Genomic DNA, 14934 nt, shown 5'->3' with positions numbered 1-14934 from the left:
GTGAAAGATTAAGTTACAAGAAACGCAATATTGATGTTAAGGATACTATCAGAACGAGCTGTTCAAGTGTAGAAAGATTTGTTTGTTTATTTGTTTTATTGACTACACAACAGCATTTGATAAAGTGAAGCACAATAAGTTATTTGAAATATTACAGGAAACTGTAGATCTAGATTCGAAAGACTTCCACCTAAATAGAAATCTGTACTGGGAACAAGCTGCCACTATAAGAATAGGTGGAGAAGTGAGTCAGTTTACAAATACCAAGAGAGGCGTTAAGACAAGGGTGTGCTTTCTCCTCTGATTTGTTTAATGTGTACAGTGAAAATAATATTACAAAAAATAAGAGACATCCTGGGAATCAAAGTTGGCGGTGAAAACATCAATAATTTCAGATATGCAGATGATACTGTGTTATTGCAAGTACGGAGGAAGAACTATAAAACTTTAATTGATATAATTGTTGAAGAAAGTGCAAAAATGGGTCTATCTATCAATTGCAAAAAGACAACGTATGGTGATATCCAAAAAGAAGGAGATTCCTATCTGCAGGCTGAGAATAAATGGGGAAGACATAAAACAAGCATAGAACTTTTGCTGCTTAGGAAGCTGGGTGACATCAGATGGCAGGTGTGACATGGACATCAAAAGAAGAATAGGGATGGCAAAAGACATCTTTACGAGACTGAAGAGTAGACTGACCAATGCTAAACTAGGCATGACAACCCACCTCAGGGTACTAAAATGTTACGTTTATCCAGTTATGTTATATTGATCAGAATGTTGGACAATATCTAGTAACATGAGGAAATGAATTGAAGCAGCAGAGATGTGGTTTTTGAGGAGGATGCAAAGAATATCATGGAAGAGACAAATATCTAACGAGCATGTCATGAACAGAGCAAACACAAAAAGAGAAATAATGTATGAGATCATGAAAAGGCACCGTAACTTCATTGGACATGTGATTAGGAAAGAGGAGTTAGAATGCACGGTAATTATGGGAAAGATTAAAGGGAAGAAAGCAAGAGGAAGACAAAGACAAATGATGATGGAGACAGCAGCCATAGAACTGGAAGTGAATACCAATGAATTGATCCACTTGACTGGAAACAGGAATGTGTGGGCCATGGCAGTCAAAGCTCAAACTGGGCACAGCACCTGATGATGATGATGATAACTAGACTACAGATTGTATTTTCCCCACATGAACGGTGGAGGAAAAAATCAATCTCTCGCAGAAACTTGGAACAAAGGTGGGGAAAAAAAAGTGTAGAGCTACAATCTAACTTTCATGAAACTGAAATACAGAATCAGCTCAAAGGACCAAAAAGGTATTCATTACTTAGCATGATAGAAACTACAGGGCAAATCAGAGCAACTGTATTACCAAGATTAAATTGTAGCTTATTTTGCAGACCGCAGATCTTGCTTTCATAGTCATTTAAACAAAACAGCAAGTAGTTTTAATCAGAATACTAATCCTCAAGAGTTGGAACCATCAACATTGTTCCTTAAAATCATTCTATGCACTGTAGACTGGTAAAATTTCAATTAAATTCTAAGAAATCCCTAATCTGATGAAAATAGAAAATCCACATACACATTTGATCCAAAATATTAAAAAAATTAGTACAGTGGATTCCAATTAATTGGGATACATCAGGACCAGTACATCTTGGCCCAATTAGGTGGTTGCCCCAATTAGCCAAAGTTTCATGAAAATAGTTAAGGTACAAGACAGACAAATTAAGTAACAAATTTTGTATTTAAACGAAATACAGAACAAATTAGAACACTACCAATATTACTAGAGTACTATAAAACTGTTCTCATTCCTAATAGTTAGCAGAGGATTTCATCAAGTGTATGCAATGAAAATAATCAGTGCAGACTCCTAGTGCCCTTATGTAATGGAATGCTTTCATACAATATTGATAACTGTATCCTCCAAATCTTCATTTTCATTATAGCATTCAAGATGACTGTCGATAACTTCAAATTGTTCTTAACTTTTTGAAGAACTGAAATAATTTCATTTTCACTTCCAGCTACTTCGGGCATCTGAATGCTAGAAACTGCAGTGAGTAAAGCAATTCGGAATTGACTCACAGCACATCTCCTAGCTGTCAGTGACAAAAATCACTGCTTTTTGAACACGAACACATGCAACTGATACCATTTAAAAAACAATCGTTCTAAGCACAATGTGGCATCTAATAATATCACAGGTGCATGTGACTAGCACAAGTTAGAATCTGCTTAATCGGGATCTCCCACCCCGATTAAACAGCAGTGTCACAAATAAATGGAGGGAATCCTGGCTATTTTCTCAATTTTTGTTATGTAAGAGTTGCCCTAATTAAGTGGCTGCCCCCAGTTAACCAGAATCTACTGTTCTTTGATTACTTTAGAATTCTTCTAAAAATTGAAAATAAAATACTGCTTGTGCTACGAATTTCAAACTGCTAAAACATTTTAGAAATATTACAATGGTTGACAGATCTTGCACATAGAAATGTGAGCTTCAATATTTTGATTTCCCACAGGACAGACTCTGCCATTGCTGTCAAGAAGCAAGACATTCAGCATTTTAACTTTCCAGTAGATTACAGATGAAAAAATATCACTACTCAGAAAAATATCTTGTGTAACTAAATCTAAAATTTATGATGTCTAAGACTGGCTGTCATTGCAACAATCAAGGAAAATCCAGCCTCTTAATCCAGTAAATCCTCTTCATTCCTCCCAACCTAGAATACAATTCTCTGTTGGAAAGTTGGATAGCGAATCCACAAATATCTTCACAGATGCTCTTACTGCTGCTCCTTGGTCAATCAACTTAAAAGCACATCGAGGAGCAGACAGGCAACTCTCTCCTTCTTCTGTTAATGATTCAATGAAGACTGTCAAAATCTTCATGAAAAGACTGAGTGTGAGTGTCTGCCAAAATGGTATTTAAATCTGAGTGGCCATGCTGACTTCTGGAAACACAAGTACAATTCATTGAAAATGATTCTTTCTAATTCCTCCGAAATTGATAGCATGATGGCTACCTGTCCAGGCTTCAATAGTATGACCACCTCTGTTGGCCAATCATTTGCACCATGAGGTGTAATGGTGGACCAAGAAGAACACATTAAGAAACCACAATGAATTCAAAATGGTATCAAGACATTTTATAAGAGAATGTCAGGGCAGCAGTCCATCACCTGAAGCTTAATAGGAGTTGGATGATACAACAAGGCAATAATCCAAAACAAAAGTAAATCAACAACAGGATATTTTAAAAAAGAAGAAAATTCATGTTTTAGAATGGCCAAGTCAGAGTCCAGACCTTAACTCATTTGAGATGCTGTGGCAGGACCTGAAGAGGGCTGTTCATGCAAGGTATCCCAGAAATATTGATGAACTGAAACAGTTTTGTATGGAGGAATGGTCTAAAATTCCTCCTTGTCGTTGTGCAAGTCTGATCAGCATCTACAGGAAACATGTGGTGCAGGTTATTGCTGCTAAAGGAGGTTCTACCAGTCATAAAATACAAGAGTTCACATTTTTTCTAACCTGGACTGTGAATGATTAAACAATGTGTTCAATAAAGACAAGAAAAGTACAACTGTTCTGTGTTATTAGTTTAGGCAGATTGTGTTTGTCTAGTATTGTGACTTAGATGAAGATCACACCACATTTTATGAGTATTTAATGCAGAAAAGCAGGTAATTGGAAAAGGTTCACAAACTTGTTCTTGCAACTGTAAATACGAGCACATTTTTTGGTCAGGGTGCAAGTTCATCTACAAGATCTATCTTTGAGGTATCAAGCAATAGAAGCCACAAATACATAAGAATTATTTATCCAGGTTTCTTTATTTTCTCATTTTTAATTTAGCTTAGGTTTTTATCAAAGATTTCTTTAATAAATTAGTTCTTCAAGAGCAGATAGCTTGATATTTACAGTGCTAAGCATGTTGTCGTCAGAAAATTATTAAAAATTAAAGGAAAACTAATTGTACAGAATTCCTCAGTGTACAACCAACTTTGCGGTAAAGAAAACACAATTAAAGAAATATTTTAAGTACACATTCTGTTGATCAACTTTAATAAAAATTTATAAAAAGGAACAATGAGATTTATATAATGGAGCAATTCAGATTTGCACACCAAATAGGTGGGAGGAGAGAGTGCAGCACGCCACGTGTGCGCAGTCCTCTGGTGAAAATGATACCGTATCTGTTAAATAGGGGCTGTGAACAATTCTGATTTGATGGAGACAGACGTGAAAGCACAGAGGAACATCTGAAGAAATTTCTGAAACGCCTGTTCGCTGCTGTCATTACTGCGCGATCGTGAATCTCCCGGAGAGAAGGCCTCAAAATCCCCAGCTTTGCCTGCTGTTGGCAACCGAGATTGAGGTCCAATCACTTGGATAGAGATGGTGCTCGGTACTCAGTATCGGAGAGCTGATTGGAGGCTCGAAGTTTTCAGACGACTCAGAGTCGGAATGTGATCGGGCACGGCAGGGAGAGTTTTTCTTCCTTCTCCCGTCTGCCTGAGATGTGGGACATTTGAGAGACTTTGAACTTTTTACTGTGCTCATGGACTGTTCTTCATCAAGTTATGGTATTGTTGCACTTTTGTAACTATATGTTATAATTATGTGGTTTTGTCAGTTTTTTCAGTCTTGCTCTGTCCTGTGTTTTGTGATATCACACCAGAGGAAATATTGTATCATTTCTTAATGCATGCATTACTAAATGACAATAAAAGTGGACTGCGTGTCTTCATAAGCTAAATCTAAATATAATGAAACCACAATTATGCCCCCATAAATAGAGAAAAGCCTGCAGCTGGATAACCAGCTCATTTTGATGTCTTAAGCGTTCCTACCCTATTAACTGTCACTCAACCAAATGCTATTAACTGTTACCTCTGTAGTTGCTGGCCCAGTTATAAACATTTACTTTCCATTTACAAGAACACACAAAAGTACTGTTCTGTCCTATTTCTTTAGATAAATATCTGAACAACTGAAAGAATACATCTGAGAAGTGCAAACTTTATTTCTGATTTCAACTTAAGATTATTTTTCCTTTCTCGATGAAGTTTTATCACTGGTAGATATCCCAACAGCCCCAACTTCCAGTGGTCCTCAGATTTATTTCTGATCCTGTCTACTCTGCTTATAACACTTCATTTTAACAAATGGGGAGGAGAAGATGGCGGCGTGACGGCAGCGTGCACAGCCTCTCCAGTGAATGATATCTGTAATCTTTCAAGAAGGGGACCGTGCACAATTCTGATTTGATGGAGACAGACGTGAGAGTACAGAGGAACATCTGGAGAAACTTCTGAAATGCCCGCTTCGCTGCCGCTTCTACTGTGTGGTAACCAGAATCTCCGGAGCAGAAGGCCCCGAATCCTCGGCTTTGCTTGTTTCAGCGGCCGGGGCGAGGTCAAAGGCGCTCGGCAGAGGATGGCGCTTGGGAGGCTGTATCGGAGGGGCTGGACTCAGTGTCGGCTGTGGTCAGCTGCTTCCAAGGCATCGGCAAGTTGACGGTGCCTGGAGGTTTATGGCAGGAAGTTTCTCCCTTTTGCCACCTGCTATCGGGGACTTGGGGACTTTGAGACTTTTTTTAACCGTGCCCATGGTTTGTTCTTTATCAAATTATGGTATTGTTTGCACTGCTGTAACTATAGGTTATAATTATGTGGTTCTGTCAGTGTTAGTCTTTGGTTTGTCCTGTTTTCTGTGATATTACTCTGGAGAAACATTGTATCATTTCTTAATGCATGTATGCATTTCTAAATGACAATAAAAGAGGACTGAGTGTTCTCATAATCTAATTGAATAAATACCTGGATAATCAAGGTCTCATTATATAATGAAGTACAAAAATATTATTTTCCAAGAAAGAATTTACTACTGAAATAAAGGAGTAAAGTGATCATTTGGCAAAGACAAATTAATATATATATATGAAAATTGTTCTTACCTTTTTATGTTTGAAGCCAAGGAAATGTATTTGTAGATGCAGGGCAGAGGTGCAAACTAATTTACATATCTAAAATAAAAATATATTTTAAAAAATCAACATTAGAAAAGATAAACTAAATCACAAACTAAAAATGTAATTTAATTATTCTAATACATCTAAAATTGAGCATCAACAGCTATCACATTTTGGATTTTTAAAACTGCAAATATTGTCCAATGCTCCAAACTCAATAAAAAGACAATCATAGAATTTATGTATTGTAAGAGAAAACAGACTGCGTGCTAAACAATTTGTATTTATGTGGCAGTTTTTAAATAACTAAATATCTAAAGGCACTTTATGGAGCCATCAAACAAAACAGCAGAGATATTAGAAGATAAAAGAGTATCTTAACAGGCTATAAAGAGAGGTAGAGAAATGAAGAAATTTAAGAAAGAAATTATAGTACTTAGGATCTTGGCAGCTCAGGTACGCCAGCTACTGGTGAAATAATTAGATCTGAGACCAACATGGGTTAACACTGGTACTGGCAAACAAATCTTAATGTGACTTAGGACATTAACATCAAAGATTTGCTTGCCTTCAAGTTTATGAAAGGTTTAAAAACAAAGTAGCCACCCAAAGGTGCATCAGGATAATTTCAACTGGACCGGTAGTTGATACTTACACTGCAACACTCATGGAGTCACTAGGAAATACAACATGGAAACAGTCCTTTTGGCCCAGCTAGTCTATATCCATCTAAGCTCCTCCTATCCTATACAAATCCAAATGTCTTTTAAATGCTTATTTTTATACCCACTTCAACCACTGCCTCTGGCAGCTCATTCCATATATGCACCACCCTCTGCTTGAAGTAGTTGCCCCTCAGTCCCCTTTTAAATCTTTCACCTCTCCCATTTAACCTATGCCCTTTATTTTAGCCCCTGGAAAAAGAACTATGTACATTCACCATATCTATATCCCTCCTGATATTATAAATTTTGTAAGGGCATCTTTCAATCTCTACCGTTCTAATGAATAATGCCCTAGCCTGCCCAACCTGTACATATAACTCAGGCTCTCAATTCCCAGCAGCATCTCAAAACTTCTCTGCACTCTTTCTAGTTCAATGATGTCTTTTCTAGAACAGAGCAAGACCAGGGATGATTAGGGGTAGCCAGCATGGTTTTGTGAATGGCTAACCATGTCTTACAAACATGAGTTTTTTGGTAAAGTTGATAAGGGCAGGGCAGTAGGCATGGTTTACATGAACTTCTGTAAGGTTTTTGACAAGGTTCCACATGACAGGCTGCTCGGGAAGATAAGATTTGATGAAATACAGGGAGAACTGACTAATCACTCCTGGTCTAATGGTAAAAAGCAGAGGGAGACATTACTTCCTACAAAGCGAAACCCAATAGCATGAATGTCAGCGATACTTCACTACCAGATGAACTCAATGCCTTCTATGCACGCTTTGAAAGGGAGAACACGACTGCGGTTGTGAAGATCCCTTCTACACCTGATGACCCTGTGATCTCTGTCTCAGAGGCCGATGTTATGCTGTCTTTAAAGACAGTGAACCCTCGCAAGGCAGAAGGTCCCGATGGAGTACTGGTAAGGCTCTGAAAACCTGTGCCAACCATCTAGTGGGAGTATTCAAGGACATTTTCAACCTCTCACTGCCAAGGGCGGAAGTTCCCACTTGCTTCAAAAAGGCAAAAATTATACCACTGGCTAAGCTGCCTTAATGACTATGACCTGGTAGTACTCACATCAACAGTCATGAAATGCTATGAGAGGTTGGTCATGACTAGACTGAACTCCTGCCTCAGCAAGGACCCGGACCCATTGCAATTTGCCTATCGCCACAATAGGTCAATGGCAGATGCAATCTCAATGGCTCTTCATGTGGTTTTAGACCACTTGGACAACACAAGCACCTATATCAGGATGCTGTTCATTGACTATAGCTCAGCATTTAACACCATTATTCCCACAATCATGATTAAGAAGTTACAGAATCTGGGCCTCTGTACCTCCCTCCGAAATTGGATCCTCGACTTCCTAACCGGAAGACAACAATCAGTAAGGATTGGTGATCACTGACAATCAACAATGGTGCACCTCAGGGGTGTGTGCTTAGCCCACTGCTCTACTCTCTATATACACACACGACTGTGCAGCTAGGCACAGCTCAAATACCATCTATAAATTTGCTGACGATACAGCCATTGTTGGCAGAATCTCAGGTGGTGACGAGAGGGTGTACAGGAATGAGATATGCCAACTAGCGGAATGGTGTTGCAGCAACAACCTGGCACTCAATATCATTAAGACGAAAGAGCTGATCGTGGACTTCAGGAAGGGTAAGACAAAGAAACACATACCAATCCTCATAGAGGGATCAGAAGTGGAGAGAGTGAGCAGTTTCAAGTTCCTGGGTGTTAAGATCTCTAAGGATCTAACCTGGTCCCAACATATCGATACAGTTATAAAGGCAAGATGGCAGCCATACTTTATTAGGAGTTTGAAGCCATTTGATAAGTCAACAAATACACTCAAAAACTTCTATAGATGTACTGTAGAGAGCATTTTGACAGACTGCATCACTGTCTAGTATGGGGGTGGGGGGTACTGCACAGGATTGAAAGCTGTAGAGGGTTGCAAATTTAGTTGGGTCCACCTTGGGTACTAGCCTACAAAGTATCCAGGACATCTTCAAGCGATGTCTCAGAAAGGCAGTGTTCATTATTAAGGACCTCTAGCACCCAGGGCATGCCCTTTTCTCATTGTTACCATCAGGTAGGAGATACAGAAGCCTGAAGGCACATACTCAGTGATTCAGGAACAGCTTCTTCCCCTCTGCCATCTGATTCCTAAATGGACATTGAACCCTTGGACACTACCTCACTTTTTTAAATATACAGTATTTCTGCTTTTTGCACATTTTTAAAATCTATTCAATATACGCATACTGTAATTGATTTACTTATTATTTTTACTTTTTTTCCTCTTCTATATTATGTATTGCATTGAACTGCTGCTGCTAAGTTAACAAATTTCATGTCACATGCCAGTGATAATAAACCTGATTCAGATTCTGATGTTGGAAAGTTACTCCTTGGACAGGCAGCCCATGACCAGTGGTCTGCCTCAGGGGTCAATGCTTGGCCCATTGTTGTTTGTCGTCTATATCAACAATTTAGATGAGAATTTACTTGGTTAGTAAATTTGCAGATAATACTGAAGTAGATGTTATCTATGTGGAATCAGTTGTCAGAGGAAGTGATTAAGGCAGGAACAATAACTAATAGACAGTTGGATGGTTCAGAAAGGTTTAAAAGGTAATGGGCCAAATGCTGGCGAATGGGTCTAGTTTGGATGGGACATCTTGGTCAGCATGGGCCAGTTGGGCTAAAGGGCCAGCTTCTAGGCTGTATATCTGCTCTATGAATCTATTATTCTAAAACTGTACACAATATTCCAATATTAGTATCACTAATTCTTGCACAACTGCAATATAATGTCCCAACTACTATACCCAGTGCCCTGACTGAAGTCCAGCATGCCAAGAGCCTTCTCACCACCCTGCCTACTTGTGACACTGCTTTCAGCAAACTCTGCACTTGTACTCCTAGACCCCTATATTCCACAAAACTCACCAGGGCCCTATCATTCACTGTACAAGTTCAACTTCCCACATATGAAATTAAAGTCATTTTCCATTCCTTAGCCACATACCCAGCTTATTCCCCTGTAATTTTGATAACCTTCTTTATTGGCTTTGATCTCTCCTATTTTAGTATCATTTACAAACTTACTAACCATGTCTTGTACATTTGTATCCAAATCTTTTATATTAATAACGAAAGGCCCAGCATCGACCCCATCAGATCAGTATCTGTCCACATCCATGTTATTGGCCGTTGAACGCAGTGCAAAAGCTTAAACTCCAGTGTGTCCTCTAATTCCCCCACATCCTTGTCCCAAACCCCAACCTGACCCCTAACTACTCCGTCTGGTCCCAAGCCTATCCCTACAAACCTAAAAAACCCTTTAAAAACCAACTAAATCTGAGCCACAACCTTGACAGAGACTGCAGCTCAGCCCCATCCTGACCTTACAAACTAGCCAGCTTCATGGAACCTTAACAAAGGCCTTGTTAACATCTTAGTCTACCACGTTTGCTCTTTTTAAACAATGGAATAACAATAACAGTCCACAATTCCTGTAGTTAAAAGGAATTGAAGGTCAGTCATTGCTATTTGTTCTTCGTTCTTTCAATTGAATGAGATGTATTTAATCCATATTAAATGGTTTATGTGTCTTTAAAGATGCTAGCCCCCTTATACTTACGATGTTCATCACACTGGGTAATGCACATCTTCTTGTTAATATCAGTGTTTGCTCTACTAGCTTTATGAGCACAAAAAGTATTCATTTGGAAAGACCAATGTCTTTCACTTACACGCTCAGGTTATGATTTTGTGTTTTTTTTAATCTTTCCTTCCTTTGTAATTCTCTTTTCTGTCACCTCTTTACAAAGCCTCTTGATGTTTTCCGTTCATTTTAGATATTTTTTTTATTTTAATTTTATCCCAGCATTTTCTGATCTCTTCTAGGTCTTCAGTAATGCTCAGCTCCCAGTATTCTTCAGCGGCTTCTTTTTGTTTCTATATTTATCCCTGGGGTACCTCAAGGGGACAGGACATAGGAGTTTAATTGCTAAGGATAAAAGTGAATTTTAAAAACAGGTATCTGTAGTTCGTCTCAGTATCATTATTGAACCAAATTGCACTGAACATTGTCTATTTCAATACTGCAGGGATACTGTAACTACTTTAATATTACACAGAATATAAAACCCGATTAACAGCTTTGGAAATGGAAGTAAGTCACTTCATAACTGCCCTGCTCATTTTAGTTAATGAACAAATCCAACAACATTGTACGATCTCTAAATACTGCAACTTAAATCTAAATATAAAGTGATGTAGAAAATGTCAACTTTTTTCCCCCATGAGATTATACTTACATCACACCAAAACTTTGTTACTCCTTTACCCCCTTTACGACACTGGGTTACATTCTTTTTAGCCGAGATCTTGTCTGTATTTTGTCTATCATCCACATTCATCATTCCAACTGCTGAGTTTTGAGTACCATTTGTCAAAATTGATTCCACACTGGAACGATTTTTCTCATCTGGCTCAGATTCAATTTTCTCTGCTCCTAGAACAATCAAGTTTACATTTTCAATACCTTTGGAACTTCTTTGCATTTTAAATTTTCCCATTTTCCTACTATAAGTTGGGAATCTCTTTCCAGTAAACAGACAAGTTCTTCTACCAGCTGACAATGATTTGATTGTGTATGTGGCATCTTTCAGTTTTCTACCATCAAGTGCCTTAGGTTGATCTGAGCTTGTTGCACTTTTAGTGTCACCTCTTTCATCATCATTAACTTGGCCTGATTCACACGAATCTCCACCTTGCCCACCCAAATCACCCTGATCCTGGACAAGGCTTTGTTCAGTCTGAGCTTCATTGTGCCCATTGATAGGATGATTTTCAGCTTGGTCCAAATCACACGGAGTTTTATTTTGTCTTCTGGTTGATTGCTCTTCAGTTTTCTCCAGATCACTGTAACTTTTAGCTTGTTCATAATTGTCAGACTTATCTTCAACTTGGTCCAATTCAAACAGAACTTCATCTTTTTGACCACTAACAAGTTGACTTTCAACCTGACCTGACTTGCCCAGAACTTCAGTACGTTCACCAATGATTAATTGGCATTCAAAATTACTTGACATGCTTAGAGCTCTTAGCGCTTCACCTTGTTCATTCCTATCTATCTGTTCTTGAACCTGCTGCATCTCACTCCAAACTTCAGCTTGTACATCATCAGAAGCCTGAATTTGGATTCTCATCATCTCACTCTGAGATACATCTTTAACACCACTATTACTTGGAGGTTGAGTTTCATCCACATCAGTGGTTTCCTGAATGTGCAGGTGGTCAATACCATCCATTGTCTTATCACTTATGCCATTGTTAGCTTCAGTTTGAGCTTTATCAGTGTCACTCTCATCCTCATGTTGTCCACTTGTCTGAGTTCTGTCTTGACCTGAGACAGCTTCTACTTTATCTTGCCTAGTAATGAACTCATTTTGACGTTTGATTTCAGGGGTCTCATCTGGAACTTCTTTACTATTATCTTGATGTTGCAGGTCACATGAGTCCTTGTTTGCAATTTCTTTTTCATCATTAGCTGGGTCTCCACTTGTTTCACTCTTAAATGTGTCTTTGAGAGCATAGACAATTTCATGAGCATCACTCATGTTTCAATGAAAGACCTACAACAAATTAAAATGACATGTTTGAAATGGGATCATTTAAAATGTAACTCAATCAAATGCAGTCATATCTATCCCACAGCATTAATTAATTACAATCGCCCCATAAAATAAGACCCCAGACTATCACTGGGTCCATTTGCCAATTAACCCTTTGAGGCACTTCCTGCCGTCGGGCTCGACTAGGTGGCAGGCGATGTCGACACTCTTTTCCTCAATCTCCTCAGCCCCGGTCTGCACCGACCGGGCAGCGCTGTTTCGATACCCCCACCTCGTGTTTAAGATTCCATATTTACACTTCTATCCGATAGATTGCCTCGTGTTGTTATTTTATGATGGCCGTCATCAGCCAAGAACTCCCCCTTCCCACTTGTCCAGGAGGAATAGTACGGATACGAGATGGTGTCTCATCTTTACCCCTCGTGGGTCCAGCTCATCCGTCCAAATTGGTCAGGCTGAACCCCGGTACTCGGTATTCTTCACGTGTGTGTGTGTGTGTGTGTGTGTGTCGAGTTAAGTAAGATAGCATGGGAAGTGGGAAAGAGTGGACTGGTGCGCTTTGAACGCTTTACCATGAGGAGCCGACAACCAGCAGTAACATAACCCAAATCGGGATACAGCCACACTGTACCCTCTCCCCCCACCCCTACGCCCCTCACTCCCTCCATCTACGCCAGCCGGTAACACAAACGTTGAACCACCCACATTTTCTTGCACAGACGGTGGAAAATAAACCCACGTTACCAAACCGCCGCTGTGAACACAGACCGGTGAAGCCTTCACCCCGCCACTCGAGAGCCCGGCCTGGACTATCACCAAGCTGCTTCCGTTCGCTATCAACGTCACTTCCCCGCAGGCGGAGCCAAGCGGCAACGGGATGGGTATTCCTCTTCTCACCCTGTCTCTTGCAAAAACGCCATCCCCTTCTCGCAATTCCTCCGTCCCACCGCATCTGCTCTCAGATGAAGCTTTTCATTCCAGTACGAAGGAGATGTCCTTTTTTAAAGAAAGGGGCTTCCCTTCACCATCAACTCTGCTCTCAAACGCATCTCCCCCATTTCACGTACATCTGCTCTCACTCCATCCTCCCGCCACCCCACTAGGAATAGGGTTCCCCTGGTCCTCACTTACCACCCCACCAGCCACCGGGTCCAACATATTATTCTCCGTAACTTCCGCCACCTCCAACGGGATCCCACCACAAAGCACATCTTTCCCTCTCCTCTCTGCTTTCCGCAGGGATCGCTCCCTACGCGACTCCCTTGTCCATTCGTCCCCCCCCCCCCCCCATCCCTCCCTCCTGGCACTTATCCTTGTAAGCGGAACAAGTGCTACACATGCCCTTACACTTCCTCCCTTACCACCATTCAGGGCCCCAGACAGTCCTTCCAGGTGAGGCGACACTTCACCTGTGAGTCGGCTGGGGTGATATACTGCGTCCGGTGCTCCCGATGTGGCCTTCTATATATTGGCGAGACCCGACGCAGATTGGGAAACCGTTTTGCTGAACACCTATGCTCTGTCCGCCAGAGAAAGCAGGATCTCCCAGTGGCCACACATTTTAATTCCACGTCCCATTCCCATTGCGATATGTCAATCCATGACCTCCTCTACTATCGAGATGAAGCCACACTCAGGTTGGAGGAACAACCCCTTATATTCCGTCTGGGTAGCCTCCAACCTGATGGCATGAACATTGACTTCTCTAACTTCTGCTAATGCCCCTTCTCCCCTTGTTACCCCATTCCTTTTTTTTTATTCTGTTTCCCTCTCACAATAATTCCTTGCCTGTTCTCCATCTTCCTCTGGTGCTCCCCTCCCCTTTGTTTTCTTCCAAGGCCTTCTGTCCCATGATAGTCCCCCTGCTCCAGCCTTATCCCTTTTGCCAATCAACTTCCCAGCTCTTGGCTTCATCCCTCCTCCTCCTGTCTTCTATCATTTCGGATCTCCCCCTCCCCCCTCCCATTTTCAAATCTCTTACAATCTCTTTTTCCCGTTAGTCCTGACAAAGGGTCTTGACCCGAAACGTCGACTGTACTTCTTCTTATAGATGCTGTCTGGCCTGTTGCATTCTGGCCTGTTGCATTTGTGTGTGTTGCTTGAATTTCCAGCATCTGCAGATTTTCTCGTGTTACCATTCTTGTTCAGTGTTTTTTATATAGTGGACATCATGAAAAGACTTTAGCAAGTTCTAGAGATTTCTGCAGGTCTTTTGCTGTTACCCTTGGTTTTTTTTTCACCTCCTTCAGCATTGCAAGTTGTCCTCTTGATGTGATCTTTGTAGGATGCCCACTACTAAGGAGAGGAGCAACAATACTAAATTTCCTCCATTTGTAGACTATTTCTTACCATGGATTGATGAACACTGATGTGATTAGAAATGCTTTTGTAGGCAGGGAGGTGATAGGCAGGAAAGGTAAAGAAAGAATAGGGGAAAACATAATGGATAGTAGAAGGAGGCGGAACCAAGAGGGAGGAGGTAGGCAGCTGGGGGAGGGGGCAGTGTGACATAGGGATAGGGGAAGGGGGGGAGGGAATTACTGGAAGTTGGTGAATTCTATGGACATATCTGAATGGGAGTGGGAAGCAGAGTTGAAGT

The 14934-nt window shown here is 40.5% G+C and overlaps 1 protein-coding gene across 9 annotated transcripts in view; it reads right to left on the bottom strand.

The window, feature by feature from the left end:
• LOC140195339 (uncharacterized) overlaps window positions 1–13162 on the bottom strand; it is a 123319-nt gene extending 110157 nt beyond the window's left edge. For 6 of the 9 annotated variants that reach the window (XM_072253485.1, XM_072253488.1, XM_072253480.1 and 3 more), the window contains exons 1-3: window positions 13041–13140; window positions 11016–12335; window positions 5993–6061 (exon numbers count right to left, since the gene is read on the bottom strand). In XM_072253485.1, coding sequence (XP_072109586.1) covers window positions 5993–6061; window positions 11016–12320 — 1374 coding nt within the window. In that variant the 5' untranslated portion in view covers window positions 12321–12335; window positions 13041–13140. Of the gene's footprint in view, window positions 1–5992; window positions 6062–11015; window positions 12336–13040 lie in introns of all 9 variants that reach the window. The other 3 variants (XM_072253481.1, XM_072253483.1, XM_072253482.1) reach the window with 3 other exon arrangements.
• Window positions 13163–14934: the final 1772 nt, after the last annotated feature.

This window comes from Mobula birostris, chromosome 3 (genome assembly GCF_030028105.1).
Source record: "Mobula birostris isolate sMobBir1 chromosome 3, sMobBir1.hap1, whole genome shotgun sequence".
In the NCBI taxonomy this organism is placed as follows: domain Eukaryota; kingdom Metazoa; phylum Chordata; class Chondrichthyes; order Myliobatiformes; family Myliobatidae; genus Mobula; species Mobula birostris.
This window is presented reverse-complemented; position numbering and strand designations above follow the sequence as displayed.